Raw genomic sequence first — 13217 nt, forward strand, 5'->3', positions numbered from 1 at the left:
CGGTAACACTTCCAGCATAGGCTGGCTTTGGGGAGGGGAAGACCTTATTGCCTCTTGTGAGGAGAGGGCATTTGCCAAGGAAGTGACAGGATCCCCAATCTCTAAACCTGCTCCCCCTTAGTCTCTGATGCCTCCTTGAGTAGGGTGCATCTTCCCACCCCTTTCTTCCCAGCTACAGCAGACCCCCTTTCACTTGGGGTTCCCCTTCTGAGCAGGGCTCTCAGCGATCACTGAGGGAGCCATTCGCCCCAGATGTCAAACTGAACCTTTAGCGCTACAAACTCCACAATAAAAGCATCACTTGCCAGTCTGCCAAGGAAACAGGTTTCGGGAGCTAGGGGAAGATGGGTGCCAAGGATTATTAATAGTGCCCCTTGATTAGCTAGGGGGAGGTGAATGTGATACTGAGTGTGTCCCTGGGTAGCTGACACCAGTGAGGAGGGGGTATCACCTGCCGAAAATAGAAAAGGCCAGGAACCTATATAAGTGGGGTTCCCAGCCTGGCTGTCACCTCCTTTGGCCACCTCCAAATCTAACAGCCCTTCCCACAGCACTTAGGAGCATTCAGAAGGTAAGTAGCGAACAACTCACCCACTTCCACAGCAAGGATCGATTCGTCCTGGCAGAGGGGGAGAGCAGGACTTCAGCCTGAGGGAAAACAAGGGGAAATCCACCCCTCCCCCACAAATAACAGCAAAGGGTTACAGCAGAAAGCCCCTCTTCCGAGTCAGCTGCCTGCAGGTGAAAGACTCCCGAGGAGGAGAGACATGACCTTGTGGAGGGGGAAATGACTACATAGTCGGGAGCAATGGCGGGAAAGCAAGGAGCAAATGGGAGGGGGAAAGGGAAGGGTGGTGCAAACAACAGCATCTCCCGCTAGCAAACTTTACACACCAAAGCCCCCTGTTGCAGAAAGGAAATTGGTTCTTTAAACCTCAGCTCCCTCTGCCTCTCAGGGCAGCCGATTGGATGCTCTCTCTGAAGAGTGCTCCATCCTTTCTGGCAAGGGAGTCCCACGTTTCTGCCCAGCAGTTGCTGTACCTGGGGCAGCGAGGGTGCGGGCTGGCTGTTGTTGCCAGGGGGCTGTCTGCGGTGCTGGCTTTATTGTTACTTTATATTTACACCGTGGGCTGTTGCCTGCCTGCCTGCCTGCCTGCCGCTAGCCTTGGGTGCACCCTGGCCCCAGAGAAGGATCTATGACTCCAGGGACCAGTGAGCCTCAGCCACGGAGGGGGAGAAAGCTCCAGTTGCAAGGCAGGGGGAGAAACAGCTGTTTAGCACCCAGCTGCTTTGTGGGGAGCAGCCCACCGGAGAGAGCCGCCAGGGCCCGTCCACTAGGGCTCTCTCCCACGGGACACGAGCAGGGGCTTCTCGCTGGTAAGCAAGTGCTGAGGAGAGGACGTGGGCAGCTGCTGAATTCCGTGTCAGGGGCGTTTGGCTGTTTCTCCTAAATGGCTGGGGGTCGCTGGGGTGAAATCTGAGGGACGCGTGACATGGGCTAAGAGTTGGCGCGGTCGATGGGGTGGGCACGGTCCAGCTCCGCAAGCCAGCTTCGGGGAAGGCTTTGTCACCCTCTTGAGCTTTGCTCAGGGCCACACGCAGCTGTGATCGACCTGGCAAATGTCTTCGTGGCGCCCCGGCTCCCCAAAGGCGAGACAACTCGCTCGGGTCGGAGCACGGGACAGGGAAACTGCATTGAGTCTGCTTCGCGCGGCTGCACTTTAGATTTGGCACGAGCCCGGCTCTCTATGGGTCCGCTTTAGCCGCTGCTTAGGGGAGAGCTGCTCGGGGCTTGACCCAGACACCCTGGTCCCCTCTGTGTGCCGGGCTGTGGTTTACCTGCGGAGAGAGGAGTGACTCGCTCCTGCCACGAGCAAATACACCAAAGGGGAATAGACGGTGCCAAAGATTCAACCCACCGTCCGCCCTGCAGTGAGCTGACGCTGTTGTTAAACAAAAGGACCCCAATATCTTAACACTCCCCCCTCAGTGCGCTCAGTGGCCTTATGCGGGAGGAGACTATACCTGGATTTGGGGCGGGGAGGGGCTTGTTCCCTTACGAAGCAGCTCAGGAGTCATAGAGAGACTGAACAAAGTTTCTCCCGAAGCCTCTTTTGTCTCTGGGCCCGATGACCCTTGGTCCCTTCAAAATCTTAAGAATCCTGTGGCACCTTATAGACTAACAGACGTTTTAGAGCATGAGCTTTCCTGGGTGAATACCCACTTCGTAAACTTGCATCGGACGAAGTGGGTATTCACCCAGGAAAGCTCATGCTCTAAAACGTCTGTTAGTCTATAAGGTGCCACAGGATTCTTTGCTGCTTTTACAGATCCAGACTAACAGGGCCACCCCTCTGATACTTCAAAATCTTAAGTAGAGCAACCACCCCATTGTTTTCAACGGGAAGGAGTGGCGGGGTCGGGACAGCACCTGTGCTGGAATGCATGGCACGCCCCTGCCCTTGTTTTAGTTATTGGATGTACAGCCAAGGTGCCGGCAGCTCCCGCACGGATCTGCCCTAGTGTCCTCACCCTTCTGCGCCCCGGCACGTCCCGCACGGATCTGCCTTGGTGTCCCCATCCTGCGCCCCCGGCACGTCCCACACGGATCTACCCTGGTGTCCCCACCCTTCTGCGCCCCTGGCACGTCCCACGCGGATCTGCCCTGGTGTCCCCATCCTGCGCCCCCAGCACGTCCCGCGCGGATCTGCCCTAGTGTCCCCATCCTGCGCCCCCGGCACCTCCCACACGGATCTGCCCTAGTGTCCCCATCCTGCGCCCCCGGCACCTCCCACACGGATCTGCCCTAGTGTCCCCATCCTGCGCCCCCGGCACGTCCCGCGCGGAGCTGCCCTGGTGTCCCCACCCTTCTGCGCCCCCGGCACGTCCCACGCGGATCTGCCCTGGTGTCCCCATCCTGCGCCCCCGGCACGTCCCGCGCGGATCTGCCCTGGTGTCCCCATCCTGCGCCCCCGGCACCTCCCACACGGATCTGCCCTAGCGTCCCCATCCTGCGCCCCCGGCACCTCCCACACGGATCTGCCCTAGAGTGCTCTGACAGGGGCTGTCCCCGCCCTTCAGCGCCCCCGGCACCCTGCGCTGCAGGGAGGGAGGTCGGGTGGATCAGCCCTGTGACAGCAGTGGGCAAATCGCTTATCGGAAAATCCAGACAAACTTCCCGGGCGGCTGTGCCGGTGCTCGCAGCGGTGACTGAGCCGTGCAGCACGCAGCCTGCGCCCGCAGGACCGCACATCAGCACAGTTACTCCAGCCCCTCTAGCTTCACCCTGTCCTCGTGGCGGGCCCGTTGGGCCTCAGACCCGGGCTCTGTGTCACGTCCAGGGCTGGGGGCAGGAATTCAGCCCGGGGGCAGGTTAAGACGGGGGGGCTCCCAAAGAACCGAGGGCTGAAAGGCGCCGGGGGAGGGAGGGAGGGAGAAGCGTCTCCAGCTAAGGCAGGTGTTGGAAAGCTACTTTCCACCACCCCCACCCCAGCCCCAGCTGGCGCGGGGCATCCGCTGCAGAGCCGCGCTCCTCGCCGCCCTGGGGACCGGGGACAGCTCCCGTCCGATGGGCCCGCGCTGCACCACTCGCTCGCTCCCACCGCACCCGGGGGCCTGCCCTTGACACAGCGCCTCCGCCAGCCTAGATCGGCCCCTGGCGCTGCTCCAGCGGGGCTTAGCCTCCCCCTCCCACACCCCCGTGCCCCAGCGTGCTTGTTTCCGCGGCCCACTTCGGGCGGTGCAAACGGGCTAGCGGCACCCCCCGCCCCCCGGGAGCGCTAGCTGGCACGGGTCCAGCCCTTCCCGGTGTGCTGTCCCCAGCCGGCACTGCAGCTTGAGTCATGTGCGCAGGAATGATGAGAGAGGCACTTTTTAATCTTTTCGCACTCGTCTCTTCCTTCACCCAGCGGCAGGATGGCGATGACGGACCTGCTCAGCGCGGAGGAGATCAAGGCGGCTGTGGGAGCCTTTTCGGGTGAGTGGCTTTTCCTCTCTCCCAGTGCGGGGCTGCGGTGCAACTGTGCTGCGCTCGGGGAAGGTCAGAGGAGCCGGCTGGATAAAACATCCGATGGGGATGGGGAGAAAAGTGCAACCTGAGCACGTCGGGCTTATTAAACCCAGGGATGTGTCCTCTGCGAACTTCCCCTGGACACTGGAGACGTGCCACGCTCCATTCATTCTAAGGAGAAGTAGGTAGCAAAAGCAGACTCGGTTCCTAGGCACGAGATGTTTACAAACGGAACAAAGCTGTAGCCACACTAGGGAAGGGCATGCCTTGGGGTGGGGAACAGAGCCTGGGGGACACCCCGCAGCTCCCCCCAGCCTTCCCCAAATCCAGTCCCCAGCGTTGCAAAGCTCTCAGTTCTTGTTTCAGTGGCAGATGCAACTGCTGCGGTCCGTCCTGCTAGGGGGACCCCCACGTGGGTTTTGCTTTTCAGGCTGAAGATGAGGCGACAGAGAGAGAGAGAGAGATCAGCCTGCTGGGTTGCAGAAGCTTCCCGCAGGACAGATGGCTGCAGTGCTCCATACTTCAGGCACAGATCGATGCCTCCCGTTTCCCTCTCCCCATTTCTCTCCGCCAGCGTTCGACAAGTGCCCCCCAAATAAACTGCATGCCCTTGCAACTCCAGCTCGGGCTTCTGCCAAGCAAGCGTCAGGAACCGTGTTCTCGGGTGAACACGATCCAAGCCTCATCCCCACCCCACCCCCAACTAAAACTCCCTTTCCAGCCTGCAAAGAGGGAACCCTCTTTCCTCTTGCTGGCGAGGTGACCTCTCCCCACCCTACAGAGCGCACAACCAGGAAACTCAGCAGCCCGGAGCTGAAGGGACATCGGGCCGCGCTCTCTTCGCTGGGACAGCTGCCTCCATGGTTCTAGTACCATCACAAAGTCCCAGGGCACTTTGCCCCGAGTGGAATTAGCTACGGCTAAGGACTCAAGCAGCTCCCAGGAGATCCTTATGCTGCTGTAAACCCAGAGATGCTACTGGGATAAGGATGCTTTGCAAACAGGGAAGCCCACTGCACTTTGATTTCCCCTAACATCTCTCCAGCCCACATTGTTATAGGGCTCCATATGGGTGGAGGTGCTGATGAGGGAGGGGCGAAGTTGGCCAGATAACCTCAGCTTCTCCCCCTACTTGTGCAGCACACGATCTTGCAGGGGCCATGCAGCACAGCAGTCTACAGACTGTGCCCCAGAATACAAATTACTTCTGCATGTCCCTTTGGCTCCTAAAATGCACCACTTGCTGTTCTGAAGCGCCCTGTGGGGAATGAGGAAACAGGAGATGTCAGCATAAAACTAGAGGGAGGTCTTATCCGTGTCAGCCTGCGCGGCTGAGCCGGGCAGAACTCTGATTTCCAAAAGAGGACGTTTTAAAAATATGTTCAGTACAGTCTGACTTCAGTTCAGGTTTCAGGTGAACGCTCTTACTCCTCTTTGGGAGATCTTGTAGGCACTGGATGGGAAGGGAGGAGACCTGGGTTTAATTCCCAGCTCCCTCACTGTCTCTCAGGCTGACCTTGGGTAAGTCACTTCTCCCCTTCTGTACAGTGGGGCACTGTCTCTCACCCTTTGTCTATTCAGAGGGTAAGCTCTTTGGGGCAGTGACTGCATATTGCTCTGTATATGTACAAGGCCTAGCACAATGGGGCCCCTGACCTTGTGGCCTCTAGGGGCCATGGGGCAAAGTACCTTCCTCTCCTCAGCAGGCTCAGTCCTTTTTAGCCTTGGAGACACAGGCTTGGTCAAGGCAAATCCTTAATGGTAGCACAGGGTCCGGCTATTCCTTTCCCCAGTCCATTCCTTGTACTTGTTTTCCTTCCCTCCTGGGGAGGGAATGCACCCTTCCTTCCTTCCTTCCTAGGAGGGCTCAGGGTCTTGCTGCACCCAACCTACTGACAGCTTCCCTACTTTTCTCCCCCCCTCCTTCCACACAGGGGAGGGTTTAAAAAGGTCACACGCAGTTGGAGCCAGATGAACCTAATTAGTTCCCTAGTAACCCCTGTTCCAGCTGTACCTTATTTCACCCTGGTTATCTCTCCTCAGTGGATTGGGAGAGGCCTTTTAACCCCCTGGGACTAATTACTACCCCCCACCCCTTTGTAGCTGTTTGTCCTGGGTTTACCACAGACAGGATTAAGAAGGAAGGCTCTTTGTGGCAGAGCGGGAGAAAATCAGGAGCATCTATATACCAATGTGCATCAGTAACCAGCCTACAACTAACCCAGCCTCACTCTTCTTCTCCTGCAGCTGCTGAATCCTTCAGCCACAAGAAGTTCTTTGAAATGGTGGGACTGAAAAAGAAGAGCCAGGAAGATATAAAGAAGATTTTCCACATTCTTGATAAAGATGGAAGTGGCTTCATTGAGGAGGACGAGTTGAAGTAAGCAGGATGAGTCCTCCCTATATCCTTACATTAAGAGGATGTGTTCATATTTTCATCTGAGTAAAACACACCCAAGCACGGGGTCCCATTCAGAGTCCTGACTGCCCTGTCTTGGGCAGTGTCCAGTTGTTTGCATGGTTCAGCAGGGGGAGTAAACAGTTAAAAGTAGGATCAAATGTGTGTGGAGAGAAAGGTATCTAACTTTTATGTGAGTGATCTGTAGTCTAACTACAACTCCTCCATCTCAAACAGTTCCAGGTGAGAGCTCTCATTCTTTCTGTGTGGTGAAGAAAGTCACCAACCGGGGCCAGGCCTTTGGATTCAATTGCATGTCTCAACACCACTGCTAGTCATCTCTAAAAACCAGGAATGTTAAACCCTACTGACCCAGCCTCCTCTTTGTTGCATGCCTTTTCTTTAGATTTATATTGAAGGGTTTCACCCCCAATGGCAGAGACCTATCTGATAAAGAAACCAAGACACTCCTGGCTGCTGGAGATAAGGATGGAGATGGCAAAATCGGCATTGATGGTAGGTGGCTTCAAGGAGGATCAAATTCTGCCCCTAGTACAGAGGTATAAGCACCATAGGCTTTGTTGTCAGTTGTGACCTTGTGGAGGGCAGATTAGGACTTAGTTACATTTCAGGGCTTGCTAAATTTGTGGTACCTTCCTTGCTGCAGAAGCTGAGTCCCAACACTAGAGAGATCCTAGTTTGGATTTACACCAGCCTTGAACTATGTTGACAATATACAATAATAGTAACAATATAAATATATACTTTAGAAAATATCTGGCTATAACCATGATTAATTTATTTGCATTTTATTCCATATATACTACATGTTAAAAAAACGGATTAAATTCTAATGTTGCCAATATACTGAATGTTTATACATTAAACACTGGTTGCATTCCCTTATGGAGACATGAAAGGTTTTGTACGTATGACGGCTGCATTTCCCACCATGGGCTCCTTCCTAACGTTAAAAACGTTGCAGAGGAGTTTTTAAACTAAGAGATGGGGGAAAGCTGACTGCTGCAGAGGAGCACATGGATCGGACAGAGACTTCTCTTAGAGGACAGCATATTGATAGAGATTCTCTAGGTTTTAGTCAGGAGGAGAGGATGGAAGAGGATAAAGTATGGGCCAGACCAGACAAGAAACAGTCACATAAAAAATAATCTGACTCATCAGAAAAAGGGCAGACAAATAAACACTGACAAGTTTTAAAGTGCTTGTACACAAATGCTAGAAGTCTAAATAATAAGATGAGTGAACTCGAGGGCCTCGTGTTAAAGGAGGATATTGGTATAATAGGCATCACAGAAACTTGGTGGAGTTGGGACAATCAATGGGACACAATCATTCCGGGGTACAAAATATATCAGAAGGACAGAACAGGTCATGCGGGGAGTGGTACTATATGTGGAAAAAATGTAGAATCAAATGAAGTAAAAAACTTAAATGAATCTACATGTTCCACAGAATCTCTATGGACAGTAATTCCATGCTCTAATAAGAATATAACAGTAGAGATCTATTATCAATCACCTGACCAGGACAGTGATAGTGACAATGAAATGCTAAGGGAGATTAGAGAGGCTATCAAAATAAAGAACTCAGTAATAGTGGGAGATTTTAATTATCCCCATATTGACTGGGTACATGTCACCTCAGGATGAAATGCAGAGACAAAATTTCTTGATACTTTAAATGACTGCTTCTTGGAGCAGCTGGTACAGGAACCCACAAGGGGAGAGGCAATTATTGATTTAGTCCTGAGTGGAGCGCAGGATCTGGTCCAAGAGGTAACTATAACAGGACCGCTTGGAAATAGTGACCATGACATAATAACATTTAACATTCCTGTGGTGGGAAGAACATCTCAACAGCCCAACACTGTGGCATTTAATTTCAGAAAGGGGAACTATGCAAAAATGAGGAGGCTAGTTAAACAGAAATTAAAAGGTACAGTGATTAGAGTGAAATCCCTGCAAGCTGCATGGACACTTTTCAAAGACACCATAATAGAGGCCCAACTTAAATTTATACCCCAAATTAAAAAACAAAGTAAAAGAACTAAAAAAGAGCCACCGTGGCTTAACAACCATGTAAAAGAAGCAGTGAGAGATAAAAAGGCATCTTCTAAAAAGTGGAAGTCAAATCCTAGTGAGGTAAATAGAAAGAAGCATAAACACTGCCAAATTAAGTGTAAAAATGTAATAAGAAAAGCCAAAAAGGAGTTTGAAGAACAGCTAGCGAAAAACTCAAAAGGTAATAAAATGTTTTTTAAATACATCAGAAGCAGGAAGCCTGCTAAACAACCAGTGGGGCCCCTGGACAATCGAGATACAAAAGGAGCACTTAAAGATGATAAAGTCATTGCAGAGAAACTAAATGAATTATTTGCTTCAGTCTTCACAGCTGAGGATGTTAGGGAGATTCCCAAACCTGAGCCGGCTTTTGTAGGTGACAAATCTGAGGAATTGTAACAGATTGAAGTGTCACTAGAGGTAGTTTTGGAATTAATTGATAAATTTAACAGTAACAAGTCACCAGGACCCGATGGCCTTCACCTAAGAGTTCTGAAAGAAATTGCGGAACTATTAACTATGTTTTTTAACCTGTCCTTTAAATCGGCTTCTGTACCCAACGACTGGAAGATAGCTAATGTAACGTCAATAAAAGGGATCTAGAGGTGATCCCAGCAATTACAGACCAGTAAGTCTAATGTCAGTACCGGGCAAATTAGTTGAAACAATAGTAAAGAATAAAATTGTCAGATGCATAGAAGAACATAAATTGTTGGGCAAAAGACAACATGGTTTCTGTAAAGGGAAATCGTGTCTCACTGATCTATTAGAGTTCTTTGAAGGGGTCAACAAACATGTGAACAGGTGTACTTAGATTTCCAGAAAGCCTTTGATAAGGTCCCTCACCAAAGGCTCTTACGTAAATTAAGTTGTCATAGGATAAGAGGGAAGATCCTTTCATGGATTGAGAACTGGTTAAAAGACAGGGAACGAAGGGTAGGAATAAATAGTAAATTTTCAGAATGGAGAGGGGTAACTAGTGGTGTTCCCCAAGGGTCAGTCCTAGGACCAGTCCTATTCAACTTATTCATAAATGATCTGGAGAAAGGGGTAAACAGTGAGGTGGCAAAGTTTGCAGACGATACTAAACTGCTCAAGATAGTTAAGACCAAAGCAGACTGAAGAACTTCAGAAAGATCTCACAAAACTAAGTGATTGGGCAACAAAATGGCAAATGAAATTTAATGTGGATAAATGTAAAGTAATGCACATTGGAAAAAATACCCCCAATTATACATACAAAATGATGGGGGCTAATTTAGCTACAACTAATCAGGAAAGAGATCTTGGAGTCATTGTGGATAGTTCTCTGCAGCGGCAATCAAAAAAGCCAACAAGATGTTAGGAATCATTCAAAAAGGGATAGAGAATAAGATGGAGAACATCTTATTGCCCTTATATAAATCCACGGTACGCCCACATCTTGAATACTGCGTACAGATGTGGTCTCCTCATCTCAAAAAAGATATACTGGCATTAGAAAAGGTTCAGAGAAGGGCAACTAAAATGATTAGGGGTTTGGAACAGGTCCCATATGAGGAGAGATTAAAGAGGCTAGGACTTTTCAGCTTGGAAAAGAGGAGACTAAGGGAGGATATGATAGAGGTATATAAAATCATGAGTGGTGTGGAGAAAGTGAATAAGGAAAAGTTATTTACTTGTTTCCATAATATAAGAACTAGGGGCCACCAAATGAAATTAATGGACAGCAGGTTTAAAACAAATAAAAAGAAGTTGTGAAGGCTAGGACTATAACAGCATTTAAAAGAGAACTAGATACATTCATGGTGGTTAAGTCCATAGATGGCTATTAGCCAGGATGGGTAAGGAAGGGTGTCCCTAGCCTCTGTTTGTCAGAGGATGGAGATGGATGGCAGGAGAGAGATCACTTGATCATTACCTGTTAGGTTCACTCCCTCTGGGACACCTGGCATTGGGCACTGTCGGTAGACAGATACTGGGCTGGATGGACCTTTGGTCTGACCCAGTATGGCTGTTCTTATGTTATGTTCTTCATGCAGTGGCTTGAGCAATCACATGTTTTTCTCTTTCTGCCCTGAATACTCTGAGTTCCCATCAAAGTGGTTTTTTGCTTCCTCTTAAGCTGGGTTGGGCAACATTTAACTCATCAGTCAAACTGTTCCAGTTCACATACCCAGACCCTGGGCTTTACACCTCTTTTATGTTGCATACTCTGCCCCACTAATCCTAGTTTGGATTTACACCCTACAGAATAATTAATTAATACATGTGGATTTAATATAACCCCTATTGGCATCTCTGCCAACCTATTAGGGTTTATCAAAAACCATTCTGGAACACCTCTACTATGTCACGGCGCTTACATTATCGACCTCATTGTTAGTAATTGCTTCCTAATGTCTAAGATCCATTTTCCACACTTCTACATTTCAAGACATTGCCCCTCATTATTTCGCCCTTCAGTAAAGTCTTCTCACATATTTACAGCTGGTTACATCCCCCATTTGTCATATTTGCTCTGGGTTGAACATGTTAAAATCCCCTAAGCCTCTCCTTTGTCGTATATGCCCCCTAAACCCTTTATCAGCTTTGTTGCCCTTCTTTAAATTCACTTCAGTTTATCAGTATCTTTTTTTAATACACTGAGGTCCTCAAAACTTTACCCAGTCTTCTCACGCATCACCAGTCCAAGTCTGTATAGAAAAAGGAATTATGACTTCCTTGGGTAATACAGTATTCAAAGCTCAGTGTGCTGGGGAGTTACTGAGATGCAAACATACCTTTCCTGTGCTTTATAATCTTTGCTGAAAGATTTATTGTTTAACCAAAACACAAGGAAACTAAATGCAAAATACATCATTTTTTTTTAAACTGTTACAGTTGTAAATACACAGTAATAAAAGCCACAGGGTGAAATCCTGGCCCTATTAAGTCAATGGGAGTTTTGCCATTGACTTCAAAGGAGCCAAGTTTTCACCTAGATTTTAAAGCAGATGGAATCTTAGCCTTAGACTTTTAAAATGTACTGGCTTCTGTCAGTTTGCCAATTATTATTATGACTTATAGTTAATATATTTGTAATACTGGGGCACAAGTGCTTTGAAAAATCTTTCAGACATGCTGCCAGCCACTGACAGAGCAGAATCCACCTCACTACAAAATTTATATCCAGTGCTTGCTTTCTTCCTGTTAGATGATGTCTGTTGGGTTCACAAAGGAAACTGACTTTGTGACTAAGGAGTGCTGCACAGCTAAAGAGCTTGGCCAACCGGGCAGCAATGGGAAGTCTGTGTGGAGGATTTGACATATCCTGAATTCCCTCTTTGGCCTCTCAGGAATGTTTTAGCTTCACTGTGAGGTTTTCTGACCCACGATCTGACCCTCTGATGCATTTAGGTTTATGAGCCATTCAATAATTGTGAAAGGTTGTTAATGAAGTTGACCCTGCTGTCTCGGTGATGCTGTGAACCTCTGTAACATGCTGCTTCTTAATTTACTTTTTTCTTGCTAGTTTTAAACAAATTTTCTCTTCTCCAGAATTCATAACTTTGGTGGCTGAAGCATAAAGCCTTTGACCAATCTGAACCCTCCATCTGCCCTTCACCACCTGATTCCAGCCAACTCCTGCTGACCTCCTTGGCTCCTGTTCTATTTATTTTTGTTATTTTATACTCCCACTCTGTTCTCTGCAACCCTGTAATTATGCTGAAAGATGCTGTTAAAATAATAAAGGTCACATCGATTTTGGCTCTACTTTCTATCACATGTTCCTTCTTTCATTTAGGTATGGGGTATGTTTGAGAGGAAGGAGCTATTTTCTTATGATTTTGTGCTGAAACCATGTCTGCTGTTGTATCTCTGGTTAGGGTAAGGTGGAAAGCATTAAAATAATTATTTGAGGGTGAAATATACCTAGAGTGACTCATTCAGTCAACATCCCTGCAATGGGTAAGACTGATTTCACTATCCTTAAACCATCTCTGATAGATGGGTGTGTATGTAAAGGCATGACAAATATCTAGCAATGACAATTACACAACTTCATTTGGCAGTTTGTTCTTCTAGCTATAAAGCATTTCCTAATGTATAACTTATATTTTCCCTAATTCATTTCAGTGATCAAGACACTGCTCCCCAAATATATTGTTTGTTAAGTGTGTCCAGTGCTTAGAGATCTTTGGAGGAAAGGTTCTCCAGAAATATCGGTTGACATCAGTGATGAAGGGGGATAATTTCACACTACTGAAATGCAGACATTTCTGGGATGGAGCGCAGCGTGTATTGACTAGCAACACTACACAACTACTTAGGCCAGGAAATGAAAAACGATTCACCAGATGAAACCACAGGAGGGAAAGGAGAAAAAAGTAAATACATGAGCTGAGATTTGGCCACGATGCCAGTGTTAAAACACCTACTTGTTGTGAAAAGTATCATGTAAATATTACTACTGCTAGGTACTGAGTCACCACCATCACATCATACAGAACACCACTCTCTAGTACTGTAGGCATCAACACGGCTCTGTGAAGCCAGTCAGCACTCCATAGCACCATTCCCCAGGACACTGCTCAGTGCTGACTCAGAAGGAAGCATACTTACTGAAGTTTGTGTTCCTACAAAAGGAGTCCTCTGCTTTTGCAGAATTACAATGCTGATGGATGGATGGGTGTGAAGAACACATTAATCTTCATGTAGTCTAAAGTAAATGAAAATGAAAATGGAGTAATAAAGCAAGATGGTGTTT

At 48.6% G+C, this 13217-nt stretch overlaps 1 protein-coding gene across 1 annotated transcript; it reads left to right on the top strand.

Moving 5' to 3' along the window:
• The first annotated feature begins 1356 nt into the window (after positions 1-1356).
• PVALB (parvalbumin) lies at positions 1357-12223 on the top strand. Its single transcript, XM_044989997.1, has 5 exons — positions 1357-1377; positions 3909-3976; positions 6257-6389; positions 6814-6923; positions 12008-12223. The coding sequence occupies exons 2-5, from the start codon at positions 3916-3918 to the stop codon at positions 12034-12036; spliced, it is 333 nt and encodes a 110-aa protein (XP_044845932.1). The 5' UTR covers positions 1357-1377; positions 3909-3915; the 3' UTR covers positions 12037-12223.
• The last annotated feature ends 994 nt before the right edge of the window (positions 12224-13217 follow it).

This window comes from Mauremys mutica, chromosome 1 (genome assembly GCF_020497125.1).
Source record: "Mauremys mutica isolate MM-2020 ecotype Southern chromosome 1, ASM2049712v1, whole genome shotgun sequence".
Classification (NCBI taxonomy): domain Eukaryota; kingdom Metazoa; phylum Chordata; order Testudines; family Geoemydidae; genus Mauremys; species Mauremys mutica.

Bases quoted from the DNA above. Each gene is read 5' to 3' on its own strand.
- PVALB (XM_044989997.1), top strand. From the start codon at position 3,916: ATGGCGATGACGGACCTGCTCAGCGCGGAGGAGATCAAGGCGGCTGTG. The intron at 6,390-6,813 runs GTAAGCAGGATG...CCTTTTCTTTAG, and splicing joins ATTGAGGAGGACGAGTTGAA to ATTTATATTGAAGGGTTTCA. The intron at 6,924-12,007 runs GTAGGTGGCTTC...TCTCTTCTCCAG, and splicing joins TGGCAAAATCGGCATTGATG to AATTCATAACTTTGGTGGCT.